The sequence below is a fragment of the Indicator indicator genome, chromosome 31, assembly GCF_027791375.1.
Source record: "Indicator indicator isolate 239-I01 chromosome 31, UM_Iind_1.1, whole genome shotgun sequence".
NCBI lineage: Eukaryota > Metazoa > Chordata > Aves > Piciformes > Indicatoridae > Indicator > Indicator indicator.
The window spans coordinates 1,711,172-1,726,180 of record NC_072040.1 but is presented as its reverse complement, the minus strand read 5'-3'; the positions used below and the strand labels follow the sequence as shown (position 1 = coordinate 1,726,180).

The 15,009-nt window shown below is 42.1% G+C and overlaps 1 protein-coding gene across 1 annotated transcript; it reads right to left on the bottom strand.

The window, feature by feature from the left end:
* Window positions 1-1,992: 1,992 nt before the first annotated feature.
* UBXN2B (UBX domain protein 2B) lies at window positions 1,993-12,275 on the bottom strand. Its single transcript, XM_054394706.1, has 9 exons — window positions 12,150-12,275; window positions 9,620-9,720; window positions 9,042-9,113; window positions 7,272-7,431; window positions 6,241-6,318; window positions 5,456-5,565; window positions 4,861-4,998; window positions 3,337-3,498; window positions 1,993-2,190 (listed from the first exon to the last, which is right to left on the bottom strand). The coding sequence occupies exons 1-9, from the start codon at window positions 12,273-12,275 to the stop codon at window positions 2,028-2,030; spliced, it is 1,110 nt and encodes a 369-aa protein (XP_054250681.1). The 3' UTR covers window positions 1,993-2,027.
* Window positions 12,276-15,009: the final 2,734 nt, after the last annotated feature.

Here is a 15,009-nt window from a genome sequence, read left to right as displayed (position 1 = left end):
CACACAACAAAATCACCACTTCATCACAACAGAAACTGGGAAGAAAACAAGAAGTGATGTCTATGGTCTTTTTATCTTAAAACTTTAATTTACTTTGCACATGAAATGAGTTAGGATTTCTATCATGCAGATATTCAGATTACCAAACAAAATACTTCAAATACAATGGCACATTTCAAGTTTACTCAAAGATCTACTTTGAGGCAAAAAATGTAAGATTAAATCAAATATACTGAGCAATTATAATCTTAGCATAAATAAATATTAATATTTTCAGAATAAAATAATCAGTGAAACCAGCATTTTTAGACACATCTACAGCCTATTTCCCCTCCTCCAGAGTGTGAGCCCCTCATCAGATATAGAGCCACAACTACTACAAAACTGCAAACTCTTACAGCACAGCAGCTGGTTTGCCCACAAGGTAGGATTCCTGCCTGCACACTGCAGCGTGGGGGCAAGTTATTTGTAAAAATATAACATTTCAAAGATTAAGGGGTCTGACTATACAGCTTCCAAACAGGTGTAGTGAAAGCTGTACAACCAACCCCCAGTGAATTATTATAAAATGCCTTTGGGCAAAATTCCAAATATAAAGACCTGAAACCCAAGTCAAAAATACAAGACCAGTTAAAATCTCTACTCATCACAGAATGTTAAGGGCTGGAAGGGACCTCAAAAGACCATCTAGTCCAGCCCCCCTGCCAGAGCAGGATCACCTACAGTAGGTCACACAGGAATGCATTCAGGTGGGTTATTCTTGAATATCTCCAGAGGAGTAGACTCCTCAACCTCTCTAGGCAGCCTGTTCCAGTGTTCTGCCACCCTCACAGTGAAAAAGTTCTTCTTTATGTTCACATGGAACACCCTCTGCTCCAGCTTGCACCCACTGCCCTTTTGCCTAGCTCTGTCCTCACAACACTCACCCTTCACATCTTTTTTAACAGGAATGAGGTCACCCCTCAGTCTCCTCTTTTCCAAGCTAAAGAGACCCAGCTCCTCAGCCTTATCTCAGCAGGGAGATGTTCCACTGCCTTCAGCATCTTTGTGGCTCTATGCCAGACTCATTCAGACAGTTCCCTGAGGTCCTTCTCGAACGGAGGGGCCCAGAAGTGAATTCTTGTGTATGCAAGTCCCAGCATGAACAGGTTCTTTGTGCACCTCAATGTTGTGTTGGTTGGTGTTAACTAACTGTTGATGTGAAGAATCATGTAGCTGCCTATGGTTCAACTGCATATTCAGGTTTGAAGTAACCACAGGCCTTACCCTCATAAAATCTCAGTCACATTTCTCCAGTTGACAGTGGTCTCTTCCATTTCCCTAACTTCCAGAAGAAAAGAAATATTCATACTTATTTTCACCACAGGTAGAACAACTAGAATACAAATGAGAACAATCTATTAAGAGCTGAGGTTTGCCTCTCCTGAACTGACTCATTCAGATGAGCAACAATACAAGGAGAATGGCGTGAAAACAAGGATATAAATATTCTACTGCACCATGAAACACTACCAACAGAATGTACAAAAATTATATTAGGGCATTAATTATCTCTCAACCTATTAAGCAGAACACCTTTAATATTAATACAGCTTGAAAGGTAAACATAACCTACAGGCTAAGTTTTCAAATGGCTGTTTGTCAATGCAGCATAAAGCATTTCCATAGTGCAAATCTTACTGACTGTATGAAAGATGCTGTTCCCTTCAGAAAAACCCTGCTCCCCCCCCCATCTCAGTCACTGAGAGTCCAAATGTCAAACCTCATTTCACAGTTAATACAAAATGTGGATTGGAAAATACCAAATGGAGGAAAGCTTAATTTTAACACTGAAAAAAAAAAAACAAACAACAAAACAATGTTGAGGAATTAAAATAGGAAAGATATGCTAGAGCTGGAAGACATGGAACCCAAAATTCTGATCTGTGGAAGTGGGGAATGATATTTCCTTTTTTTTTTTTGATCTGCTGGAAATATATTGTATAGCAGTATAGCAGGTTCCCCAGGGTGTACAAAGAGCTGTAAGGTTACTTTAGTTGCTGGAGAATCACAGTGTTCAGTATATCTGCTTCTCGTAGCGTCAGGCTCTCGTCTGTTAGCTCTCTGTTTGGAAAGGTGGTCACAAGAACAAACTCACTCGCTGCAAACGCTGGGCGGGACTGGATAATGAAATCCCGAATATCCTTGATCCTGTGGGAAGGAGATGGACATGAAAACTGCGTCATTCCATTGTGACATAAATAGCTGAGCATGACTGAGAAGTTTACCACTCCTACTCCTTCATGCAAGCAAAACACATCATGGCTAGAGAAGCTCCTGATGAGCCCTGTATCTAAGGCACTTCTCCAGCAGGTGCTATGAAGGAAAGATCTGGGCCTACACTATCAACTCTGCTAAGATAGCAGCAATTATTGCATCTTAACCACCATGGTCTCACTGTGGACTCTGTATGTTGGCAAGTGAAGGAAAGCTGCACATTGGCAGCATTAAATAGAAGTGGGTGCATGCTAAGAACACCTTCAAGCAGAATTCCAGCTCAGTTTTAGCTGTGTTCTAAAAGCAGGGTGCAGATTTCAGACCAGGGCTGGTTTCTCTGAAGTGTAGATGGAAATACTGCCCAAATCTCTGCCCTCTGCCCAAAGTTCTCTCAGCCACGTAATGCAAAGCCGAGCTTTGCAGAACCTTGCTCTAACTCAACCTCTTAGGCAAATAAATGGGGTTGGCTAACACCACTTATGGCAGTGCCCCAACAATGTCAATAAATCTGATGGCAAGCTTTAATCAGCAAAATACTAACAGATCTAAAAAACCCATCAGGTTCACATGCTGCCAAATCCTAGGAGTTGACAATCCAAGACAAAAAAGACTGCTGCTCATTCTACAATTCCATGATTATGGGCAAAGTATTTCTGTGTCTGTAGCACGGACTACATCCCAGCTTAGACTATACTCCAAAACTACCACTAAGTGCCTTCACAGAATCATCTGAGTTAGCCACATGCTCCCCCCAAGAAGAGCTCAGAGTTGGGATAAGTACAAAGAAAGGTTGTCCTGATTTCAGTCACCCTGAGAACAGTTGTGGTTGGTACCATGACCTTACAAATCACAGGACACATCTGGTCATGAGAGTCTGTGACTCTGCAGTTATTAAATATCTTGTATTTCCAGTTACAGCATTTTGCTTTGACAGTCAGCTATGAGCACATCTATGTTAGGAAAATGACACAGAACTGTAACATTCCAGTGGAGCTCCATTCTTCCCCTCATGCTGACATTCACAAACACAAAGCTATCCCATTAGTTATGGTTACCTGCACTGGTGCAGAATCAATTTACCTGTGTGTCTGATTAAACCTTTGTATTAATCGGCTTCCATCAGCTAATCTAATTTGAATTTTAGTTGCTGGCATGGAATCATCGATCAGAACAGGTGCATTAAGAATGGATTTCTCCTCCTCCTCCGGGGAAGACGGTGTGCTGACTATTTCAGGTGTAAGGCTAGAGGGTTGAAAAAAAAAAATAAACCAAGATACTATTAATGGAGTCAAACCGGAGCTGAGTAATCTTTGTCTTTTCCACTGACCAGTACAAATAAGCAACAAAAATCCTCTCAGAGTTATCAGAACCAGATATAAGCACAGCTCTTCTAACAGAGACACCAATGAAGCTTTTGTAGTTTGTCAGTGATTGCAGTATTTCACGTTTGTTTTCCTTACAACTGTGCAGATTATTACATTTGCATGACTGAAAACAGGTAATTGAGTACAAACAAAACTCTCTCTCGTTATGCTTACAGAGCAGGAAGTGACAGTTCTTGATACTAAGATTTATATATTATACCTTCTAAAATATAATCATGCACCATTACAGTGCACTAAACTGACCCAAAGTTCTTTAGTAATTACCTTCAGGAGCACTACTGTGTAATTCTGGGCATGCCCCAGCCTTGCAGAGCACAAATGACATTAACAGGAGATTGGTATCATCACACAGAGATAACCATTGGGCTGCTCCTTTCATTGCTTACACATCTGACACTTCATAAGCTATGAAAACACCACACATTTTTAGATACAGAACCTCCTGTCTTTCCCACCTATTTCCTTTAACAATCTCAGCATGTACTCAGGTGAAGTTCCCTGATGTCACCCCTACCAGATCTTATCAGTCTCAATTTTACTTAGCACAGTTCCTCATTTATAAAGAGATTAAATATAGATTAGGAACAGTTAAGAATAATTTATTGCATTAAATGATTAGCAGAAGCACACCAGTAATGCCTTTATTTAGCAACCAAACACGTGACATGAATAAATGCAATCACGAATAGAGACCCAGAATTATTTACAATTTAACAGCTAATATCAAGTCAGCTGGAAAAGATGCTATAAAGCCTAAAATTTCCATGTGGAAAAGCTGATGACTGGCAGAGTTGAGGTCACATTACTGTTTACTCTTACTGACCAACTTAAATTGAGCAGAGATGCTCTTTTGGATAAAGAAATCTGAAATGTCCAGTCACAGGGATAAATTTTGGCACATTAGGTATCAGTTCAATTTAATTATACATGTTAAAAGTTTTAACAGCACCAGCCTACCCTTTTAAACATAGCTGAACTGGCAAAATTATGTGTAAGAAGAGATAGAGCAATCTTATAGCAATAAATCGAAAAGCACTGAGCACATCTATGAGCAGTTTCAACAGAGGACCAAGACTGGTGACTCTGAAATCAGGGCTGATTGTAGCACACAATTTGGTACTACTTTTGTCACTTGATTAGCTTCTCCAGCAGTGGCCTGATTAAATCCAGCTTTTGAAGTAGCATATGAACACAAACCAGAAATCCTAGCAGTTTTTACCTCCCAAGTTTTTGTCCCTCGCCACTGAAAGCTTTGAATCGCAGCCTGGGCTTCACATATTCTTGTTCTTGATGGTCTTCCATGTCCAAATTAACCTGGCCACCATGAACAAGTCGCTGCAGTTCCACAGGAATTTCCCTTGATCACAAAAATAAAGTTTTCCAATTATGTTCTGAACTGCGATACAAAATTACACACAAACCTTACACAGTACAACACAAGTTGATACTATCAGTGTGTTTACTTTAAAAATCATAGACTTTCAATTGTTTTATGATTGATTTCATCCTAGATCAAGGAAACAAAACCCAAAATCAATCAGTGAACATGCAGTCAAAACCTACAACCTATTGGAAGTGAAAACCTAGGTGAAAACCTAGGTGAAACTAAAAGCTGTCTGTAACAAGTAGCATTCAGAGTTGAACCACCAGAAGGAACCAAAGTGTTCCAAATTTTAAATGTCCCATGCACCTGATGGCAAAAGCAGGATAAATCTTATGGGTGAAGGCACAGAAGCCTGGAGTTTTTAATAAGCATGAGGAGAAAGTCTTTTTCATGAAAGAAATACCTCAAAGAGGATGCCATTTTAACTTACCCTCTTTTAACAGACTCAAGAAATTGAGCATTTATTGGGTCTGAATAGGATCTCAGCTCACCATCATCTAAACTGAAGCCATTCCTCCATAGTTTCAGCAAAATTTGAACCTATGAAGCGAAAATGGTAAAATAAAAGAAAAATGAAGCTAAACAAATAAGATGTTTCAGTTTCATAAGGATTAGTTATATGATTTTGAATTCACACTAACAAATTTTGGCCTTACTCTTTTCTTGGTTTTGTTTTGTTTGTTAGAACGTTTGCTCTACTCATTCACATAAATAGTAAAGCATAGAAAACTTTGCTTTTCCCCACTCTCTCCCTTACTTCCTGCTTTTTAAGCAAGAAGAAAGGCCAGACAATTTTTATAAGGCCTCTAACTTGCTGCTTGACCATGCCTAGAACAAATCCACACCCTACAATTTAAGACTGGCTACTTTGCAAGCCACAACAAGAAACAACTCCTAACTTAAGAGGATTAAAATGTTAGAATAGCTAACAGAATGCAGAACAACAGCTGGAGGAAAGCAACTAAAGGAATGTCTGCTATGAATTTCAAAGTGATCTATGACAGAAAATTCCGTAACAGAAGCCTTAGAGGTACCCAATGAGCATCTGTCCTCTGTGGACATTTGCACTTTGGCAACTTCTTACTTAAAACATTTATAGATAACCATTTTTCCTCACAGACATAGTCACAGTAATACTGGCATTTCAAGCTGTAAATAGGATTAAGCAGACATCTGTTGGAGATTCTGTATCCTCCTGCTCAGGATTTTACTTACATCTTGATTTTCGCCATAAATATATTCAGAGTGCTTCTGTGATGAGTCACCCAATCTATATCCACCACCAGAAAATGACTGGAAAAAAATACATAGAAATGCTTATTGAAATAAACATCTGAAACAGTTTAGATTTTCACCTAGTTGCAAATAAAAGCATCAGCTAGCTGATTTCTGTGATAAACAGCAAATTCACTGTTCTAACTTGTGTATTTTCAAGAGTGGAAAATTATATCTAGCACCCACAATCAGGCCAAGCAGTGTTTATGCGATGTATTTCAGTTTCTAATCTGTAACCTTCTTCAGACACGAGAATCACAGAATGCTTTCGGTTGGAAGGGACCTTTAAAGGTCACCTAGTCCAATTCCCTGCAGTCAGCAGGGACATCTTCAACTAGAGCAGGTTACTCAGAGCCCTGAACAGCCTGACCTGGAATGGTTCCAGGGATGGAGCATCCACCCCCTACATGCTTACCCACACTGCTGGGGATGCAGCCCAAGACATGGTTGGCTTCTGCCCAGCTTTTCACCCAGCAGTACTGCCATCTCCCTTCTCTGCAGGGCTGCTCTCAATCCCTTCATCCCTCAGCCTGCATTGATCCTTGGGCTTGCCCAACTCAGGTGCAGGACCTTGCTCTTGGCTTTGTTGAACCTCTTAAGTGACCCATGAAGGACACCACTTGTTACCCATCTCCATCTGGACATCCAGCCACTGACTGCTATCCTCTAGTAGCAATTCAACAGATAAGAGATTTTGATTTGGGATGCAACTGTACTTTATTTTTTTTAACTCTATTTTAACTACAACTAAAGCAAATAATTCCAGTTCAGGTTGAGTTCTAATGATTTTCCTGGACATTGTGTGGTTCCTCCCCACTTTATTTTCTAGAGCAGGCTACTTCAGCACAGTTAATACACAACTGTGTTGATTAAATCCTCTGTTATTTGCAAACCACAACAAGGCATATTTGCTTGGATGAGTTTCAGAGAGACTAATGTAAACAGAGATCAAAATATCCTTTAACTTTTACCTTAGCTTTGCTGAAATCAGCAGATGCTCTTGAAGCTTCATCCAATGGGACAGCCCCATGTTCTTTTGCTTCCTTGAAGAGCTCAGCAACAATTTTACTTGGATTATCAGAAGCCCCAGAAAGCTGCAATCCTCCATATTCTGAGTCACTTGAATAAAATCTTTAGAATAGTAATGTTCATAAGCAACAATGTTTTAAATGACAACCAGAATTTTCCTGTTCCCTCTCAAAAGAAAAAGAATTTCACAAAGGGTCAGGTTTGCCACAAAACCTTTTCATTCTAATCATAGAAACGTTCATTAGTCCTGAACATTCCCAGCAATCCAAGCAGCACTACTCCAAAGATATGACACTAATCAAACTATCAAGGTGCCTTCTAGAGCAGAGTTCTGGGCTGGTGGCCAAAAGCATATGTTTAAATGAAGGTAATGCTGTGCAGCCAAGGCTTTGTACACCTCATCTTATAAGGATGCTGCCTGCTCCCAGAGGATTAATTTCCTCAGGGGTGTCCTGTGCACAGACAGTTCCTGGGACGGCTAGAACACAGATTCATACCTAACACTGCCTTGGTGGAACAAGCTAAAACTTTTGTTGGAAAATCTGAACAGTGACACATTTGGATCTTTCAATTTTCAGCTCTAGTGTACATCCATTCCTGCCAGTATCAGAAATTGAAAGTTTTTAATACATTTAATTAACCTTTCAAGGCATTTCAAAATCTGCAGAAACTGCTGATAAAGTTAATTTGTATTCTTTTTCCTCAACACAGCCTCATTTAGAGCTCTTGAAGATGAAAGGTTGAACTACAAATAACCCTGTTCAAAACTGTGTCTGTTTATGAAGGTCAAGACAGTCCTGGAGGGTTATTCTGAATAAGGAGCTAAAAATCTCTAAATACCGATGGAATAGGTGCTGTAAAAAAATATCTTCGTATCAATTCAAAACCTGGCAAATCCAAGTGTTTTATCTTTGATTACAAGAAGTGTTAATAACTCATATTAATAACTCATACAATAAGTGCTTTCTACTTTCCATTAGCAGCTATGAAGGTGCTGTACAATTATAATGCCTTGTGTGTTGTAGGCACCCTTCGGGTACTGGAAGGTTGCTATTAGGCCTCCCAGAAGCCTCCTCTTCTCCAGGCTGAACACTCCCAGCTCCCTCATCCTGTCCTCGTAGCAGAGGTGCTCCAACCCCCTGATCATTTTTGTGGCCTTCCTCTGGACTTGCTCCATCAGGTCCATGGCCTTCCTGTGCTGAGGGCTCCAGAGCTGGATGCAGTACTCCAGGTGAGGTCTTATCAGGACAAAGTAAAGTCCTCTGGACTGAAATCACCATTTTATCTCAGTTGCCATTTATATGGAAAATCTTTAATTAATAGATTTACAGGAATACTACTGATAAGGAGATAAAACAAGAATTTTCATCAGAATTGGAATTCCAGAAAGAATGTAAGTATTCAGATGTTTGAGTAATGGTTACACAGAACAATTCAGGATATTTGAGAATGGAAAAAAAACTTTTTGAGCCCAAGCGTGAGTTACAATCTTTACATCCAGTCACGTGTTAAGGCACATACAGGTCCTAGATCACTACAGCCAGATTCTGCTAACCACAGTTTTACTGCAGCAGGGTAGAGCTAACACTTTAATAAGTGTCTCTGTAGTTACTGCTCTTTGCAGGATAAGCTTAGCTCACACATGTGATGTCCACAATACCCAAGTTACTTTCACAAGTGTTAAATCTTTTTTTCCTTGTCTTTAAAAATACCTTTGGTTTTCTTTGTCATCACTCATGCTTCTCTCTGGTTTTCTCAACCTTCTCAGAGGATCAATTTTAAGACTGTCAAAAGAATAAAACAAAACCTTTGAAGATGACTGATACATACACTAAATACTTCATCTCTAACTTTGGAAACTGCTTCTTTCTTCCAAAACTAGTAATTCTTCAAATGAATGTTTGTCTCATTGGGTCCTGACCAAAGTACATCACTCAAAGCAGCTCACTTGGCAAACTACTGAATTCTGAACTGCAGCATTTTTGTGACACAGCAAGTTTCCAAATTACGTGTAAAAAAGAGCAACTCTGCAATTCACTTACAGCATCTTATCTGAAGTGAGTTTACAGTGTTTGAAACACTGTATAGCACAAAGGCTCCTAAAGAAATACAGTTTTTCAAAGCATTCTAAGAAGACACAGACCATGCATTATTAGATTCACAACTCTGAACTGCTGAGTTATGAGTTACTATAGATCCCTTCTTATACAAGGAGATCAGGTATGGCAAAGTGTTGTGAGGTAATACAGCACCTATTCAACACACCTCTGAAGGACAAAGCAGATCTTACCTCTGTGATAATTTTGTGTTACTGAGCTTGGTAGTTGTTGGCTTCTCAGCACCCAGTGCCTGCCTTTTAGCTTCATCTTCATATAACTCTGCCAAGGCCAGCTGTAGGAAACAGAACTCTCTTGAGAAGTCTGTAACTCCAGAACTACATGTAGAACAGAAATCTAACAAATACTAATACAAAATGGAATCATAGAATCATTTAGGCTGGAAAAGACCTTTAAGATCAAGTCTACCCCAACACATCCAATTCTGCTGCTAAACCATGTCCCCAGCACCACCGCTACACATCATTTAAATACCTCCAGGGATGGGAACTCTACCACCTCTCTGGACAGTCTGATCCAGGGCTTGACAAGCCTTTCAGTAAAGAACTTTCTTCTAATATCCAATCTAAACCTTCTTTAGTGTAATTTAAGTCCATTTACTCTCATCCTGTGACTTGGTACTTAGGAGAAGAGACCAACCCCCACTTTACTCCAACCTTCTTTCAGGAAGATGTGGAGAGCAAGAAGATCTCCCCTCAGCCTCCTTTTCTCCAGAATAAACAAGACTTGTTCACTCTAGATGCTTCAGCAGCTTCACTGCCCTTTTTTGGACACACTCCAACACCTCAATTCAAGATATCACTCCAAATACTTTTGTTGTCAAAACATTTTTCCCCAAAATGTTCCCAAAATGGTGCCCTATCACCAGCAAGTTCATTTTTAGGAAGTTCTGAGACACATCTAACATGCCATTTTTAGCTATCTTATTTTTGTCCTGAATAATACCCCACTTTGTCAAATTATCCTTAATTTTGTCCCCAAACCATTTTACTTACGTTATGCAACTGACATTAACATTTTATCATTCACACCAGAACAGGTACTAGGCTATAATTTCATTACAGTTTTATGTTGAACGAATACACATTACAATAAAATGAAACATCAAACATTACTCATCCTTCACAACTGACTGCTCTGAACACTGGAGATTTTAATCCCCTATTATTGTGAGGCATGTCCACAGGGACAAAAACATAGGCTGAGGCATTACACCCATTAAGAAAATTAAACTAAGCAACAAGCCAGAAAAAAAAAAATTCCAAAAACCTACTGAAGGTCTCCATTCTATCTGCAAGCAAATATCTTTTTGTAAAGCTGATGGGGTAAGTGCATAAGCAGACACCAAATGCAGGCAAAGATCTACCCTGTACTGTCCCAAATCCTAAGACTGAGAGGTGCTGAGGGAGCTTAGAGGGCATGGTCAAGCTTCTGTGCTTTCCTTGTGCTGTTGCTCTTATGGTGCCCCAGGAAGGTACTTCTTCAGTTTTTAACATTTTGTCAATAATCACCTATCAAAAATACCTGTCTGCTTCAGCTGACTCACTACAGACCTTATGACCCAAAAGTATTAACACAGACTTTATTATCATTACTTACTGTTGATCTAGTTGAGGATGTCCTCGCTTACTGCAGAGGGCGTTGGACTAGCTGACCTTTAGAGGTCCCTTCTAACCAAAACCATTCTGTGATCACAGCAAAGTTAATCTCAACAAGGACCTACAGGAATTCCAAACAGCAACCAAGGAAAAAACCCCACAACTATATCCATCTTTCTAATGATGTACAATTCTATAAAATAGGGGCAGGCTCAGCTGCTGTAAGTTTCACCTGTTTTCCAACCAATTTGTTGCTAAAATGTTTTCAATCTTCATACAAAGTCACACACACAAAGGAATACGGCTGGAAGTATTTGTAGTTAAGCATTTAAGTACCTAAATAGAGGGAGCCTACAAGAAAGCTGGAGAGGTACTTTTAACAAGGGCTTGTAGTGATAGGTCGAGGGTTAACGGCTTTAAACTGGAAAAGGGTAGATTTAAGTTAGATAGAAGTAGTTCATTGTGAGGTACTGCAACGGATTGCCCAGCGAAGCTCTGGATGCTTCATCGTCGGGAACGTTCCAGATGAGGATGGATGCAGGTTTGAGCAAAGCAATGTAATTGAAGACGCCCCTGCTCACTGCAGAGGGTTGGATTAGTTAACCTTTAAAGGTTCCTTCCAACCAAAATCATCTTATGGTTTGTGATCACACTCTCTAGAAACTTTGCCATGTACGCTGAGGAAAAAAACAAACAAACAAACTTGTCCATAGCCTCACCCCACATTTGTGGAGGCTGGCCTTTCCGTGCAAGAAAAGAGACTTCTATGAAATAATCAGGCAAGACAATGGCGCCAAAATAACTTCAGAGCAGTTAAAGCACAGCTGCTGAAGTGTCGGGAGATCCCGGCCAGCTCCCCGAGCACCACACACGCTGACCACCCACCGCCTCCTAAAGCGCCCAGCCCTCTTCCCGAGGCGTCCTGCCCTCCCTACTGTCAACACATGAGAGGGAAAAGAAGAGGAGCAGCCCCGTCCGGCAACGAGAGGGGCGGGGATCCGCGCACCGCCCGCTCCCCTCAGGGCCGACCTGGGGGAAGGGCAGGGGCACCCCGCCCCGTCCCCGCCCCGCGGAGGCAGCGGGACGCCCATCGCCAGCCGCTCACCTGCAAATCCCGGGCGCTGGGTGGGCGGCCGCTGCTCCGGGGCTGTCGATCCCTCCGAGCGCCTGCGGCCGCCGCAGACGTTTCCCCTTCCCGCTGCTGCGCGGGAGCAGCTCCGCTGTCCGCCATCTTCCGCGGGCGGTGGCGGCGGAGGCCGGGGGGCGGGCATGGGCGGGGCCGGCACCGCGAGGCACTTCCGCCGCCTGCCGCCGCTGCCCCGGCAATGGGAGGGGCCGGGCCGCGTGGCCCCGCCCGCCGCGCTGTGTGCATGGCGGAAGTGCTGCAGCCGCAGCGGATCTCGGGGGGACCCCAGTGTCTGTGCCCCCAGAGTGCCCTTCCCTGGAGGGAAGCGGCGTGTGGCCACCAAGTCGCACCCACAGCGCACCAACGGGAGGGGACTTCGCTCTCAGCCTGCCCGCGGGGCCTGGCGATGATGGAAGGCTTGGGTCCGCTGACAGGTCTGGGTCACCTGGGCCTTGGTGGAAACTGACAGACCTTGCTCAGTGCTGTCAGCCCAGTGGCCAGCGTGGGGATTTCTCTGCCTATGCTGAGATGCAAGGATCTCTGCACAACCATAAAGTACCACTGACAAGGGCTAAAACCAAACCAAGTTGTTCACTTCAAATTGTCGAAGCATTTTGGTTGGAAGAGACCTTTAAGATCATCAAGTCCAACTGTTAACTCGGTACTGCCAGGTCACCACTAAACCGTCTCCCTCAGCACCACATCTACAAAGCTTTTCAATTCCTCCAGGGACAGGGACTCCAAAATCGCCCTGGAACAGGCTGCCCACTACAATTGGTGCTGTCCAGAACTAAAAAACGCAAGTGAAAAAATAGTAAAATACAATTATTAAGTTTACAGATTCATCGATTGGTTTAGGTTGGAAGGGATCTTGAAGATCATCCAGTTCCAACCCATCTGCCATGGGCAGGAACACCTCCCACTAGCCCAGGATGCTCAAGGCCTTATCCAACCTGGCCTTGAACACCTCCAGGGAGGGAGTGCCCACGACCTCCCTGGACAACCTGTTCCAGTGTCTCACCACCCTCACTCTAAAGAATTTCTTCTTAGTATCCAGTCTAATTCTCCCCTCCTCATGCTTCGATCCAATCATTCTCATCCTATCACTACAAGCCCTTGTAAAAAGTCCCTCCCCAGCTCTCCTGTAGTCACTTTCCAGCAAGTTTGCTTCTCCATCTCCACCCCAGGAGAAGGATTGAAGCACTGCTCATAGCTCATGGTCTGCACAGGTGTTTCTGTTCTCCATACGATGAACACCATCAGCACAAGTTGTTGTGTATGATCTCAGAAGAGCTTAGGGAACAAACTTGCTTTCTAATGTCCCCCAGATATTTTTAGAGATCAAATCAAACGTGGAGAGCTTGCTGACACTGTTAAGAGGACAAAGTGGGTGAGGTACCAGAAGGTGGTGCTGGTACAACAGTGAGCAGGATCTACAGGCTCGACTTTAAAGCCAGCACTTCAAAAAAGGCTTTTCCTGCCAGCTGATACCATTGCTACATCGCTTTCTAATCTTAAATACCATCGTCTTGCTGCTGTGGCGGCTAAGAGCTGTAGCTGTGCACCAAGCCCAGGGAGGTCGTGGATGCCCCCTCCCTGGAGGTGTTCAAGGCCATGTGGGATGAGGCTTTGAGCAAGCTGCCCTAGTAGAAGATGCCTCTGTCAATGCCAGGAGGGTTGGAACTGGGTGATCTTTAATGTCCCTTCTGATCCAAACCATTCTGTGAATCTACTGAGTTCTGTGTACACAGAGAACACAAAGACAATCTAGTTCCTCCACTGGTTCATGCAGGCAGGCTAACATGTTACATGGCAGTCAAGGGAGTTCTCATGAGTTCTGACAAAATGCTACTGATGAGCAAAAGGTCAAGTTGAGGTGGTTTCTTTACCTTCAATATAGTTCACAAGTATAGGGATACATCTGTGTTACTGCAAACACAAAGAGACATGCTCCAAGTTTACTGCTGCATTGTACAGCAAGCACTTGAAAAAAGAATTTCTAGAGAAACAGTCTCTGCAAAGAATAATATCCCCACCACTTTGAATTGTTGTCTGAGATGGAATCGTTTACCCTGTAAACTACTCAAGGGAAAAAATGTATTTCTCAAACAGTGCTTTTGCAATGAGTGTCTCATGGTTACTCACTGGAGGAAAGCATCAGTTGTCCTTGAATCTTTTTTCCAACCTGTCAGTGCACAGTTCTGCCTTAAGTTCAAGCAAAATGTTTGTTCAGGTACAGCAGTTGAAGTATAGGCAACACTTCATAAGGAGTTTAACCCCAGGAAACACTCATTTGTTCTTTAATTTGTGGTGATTGCAATGAATGGATTTGTTGAACTTCTGTCCTGTAAGTAGAATTATACCCACTCCTTGTGCTTACTTTTGCATTATTTGCATTGAATTTTATTAAATCCTTTGGTTCCTTTGGAAACAACTAAAATTGGCTTTTTAAACTTAAAGATCCTAGTTGTGGAGTAATGCTCAGAAGGACACAGCTAGATGAAAAAATAACACATTTCAGCTGTAGACCCCAAAGGATTCTTATTCCTCTTAGTCCTTGTTTCTTTTATCATTTTCTTCTTCCTTCTTGGAACATGGTTTGACCTGATTTGTTTTTCTTTTGGAGAGTGAAATTAGAGTGCACCAGGGAACACAGGCAATACTTCATCCCCCTTCACTTAAGCTTCTGACCTTTAACTCAACAGAAACTCAGGGAAGTCATCTATAGGCATCCTGTCCATGCAGCCTTCCCTTTCATTTCTGTATTCTGCATTTCTCATCTTTGGCAGTTCTTTAATCTACCCTCATTACTGAATCAGTACATATAAGAAATGGGGAG

Excerpts from the sequence above, each read along its gene's own strand:
- UBXN2B (XM_054394706.1), bottom strand. The coding sequence starts at position 12,275 with ATGGCGGACAGCGGAGCTGCTCCCGCGCAGCAGCGGGAAGGGGAAACG. Across the intron at positions 4,999-5,455 it reads CTTGAGTCTGTTAAAAGAGG|GGAAATTCCTGTGGAACTGC; the intron begins GTAAGTTAAAAT and ends TTTGTGATCAAG. Across the intron at positions 2,191-3,336 it reads AGGTTTAATCAGACACACAG|GATCAAGGATATTCGGGATT; the intron begins GTAAATTGATTC and ends TCCTTCCCACAG.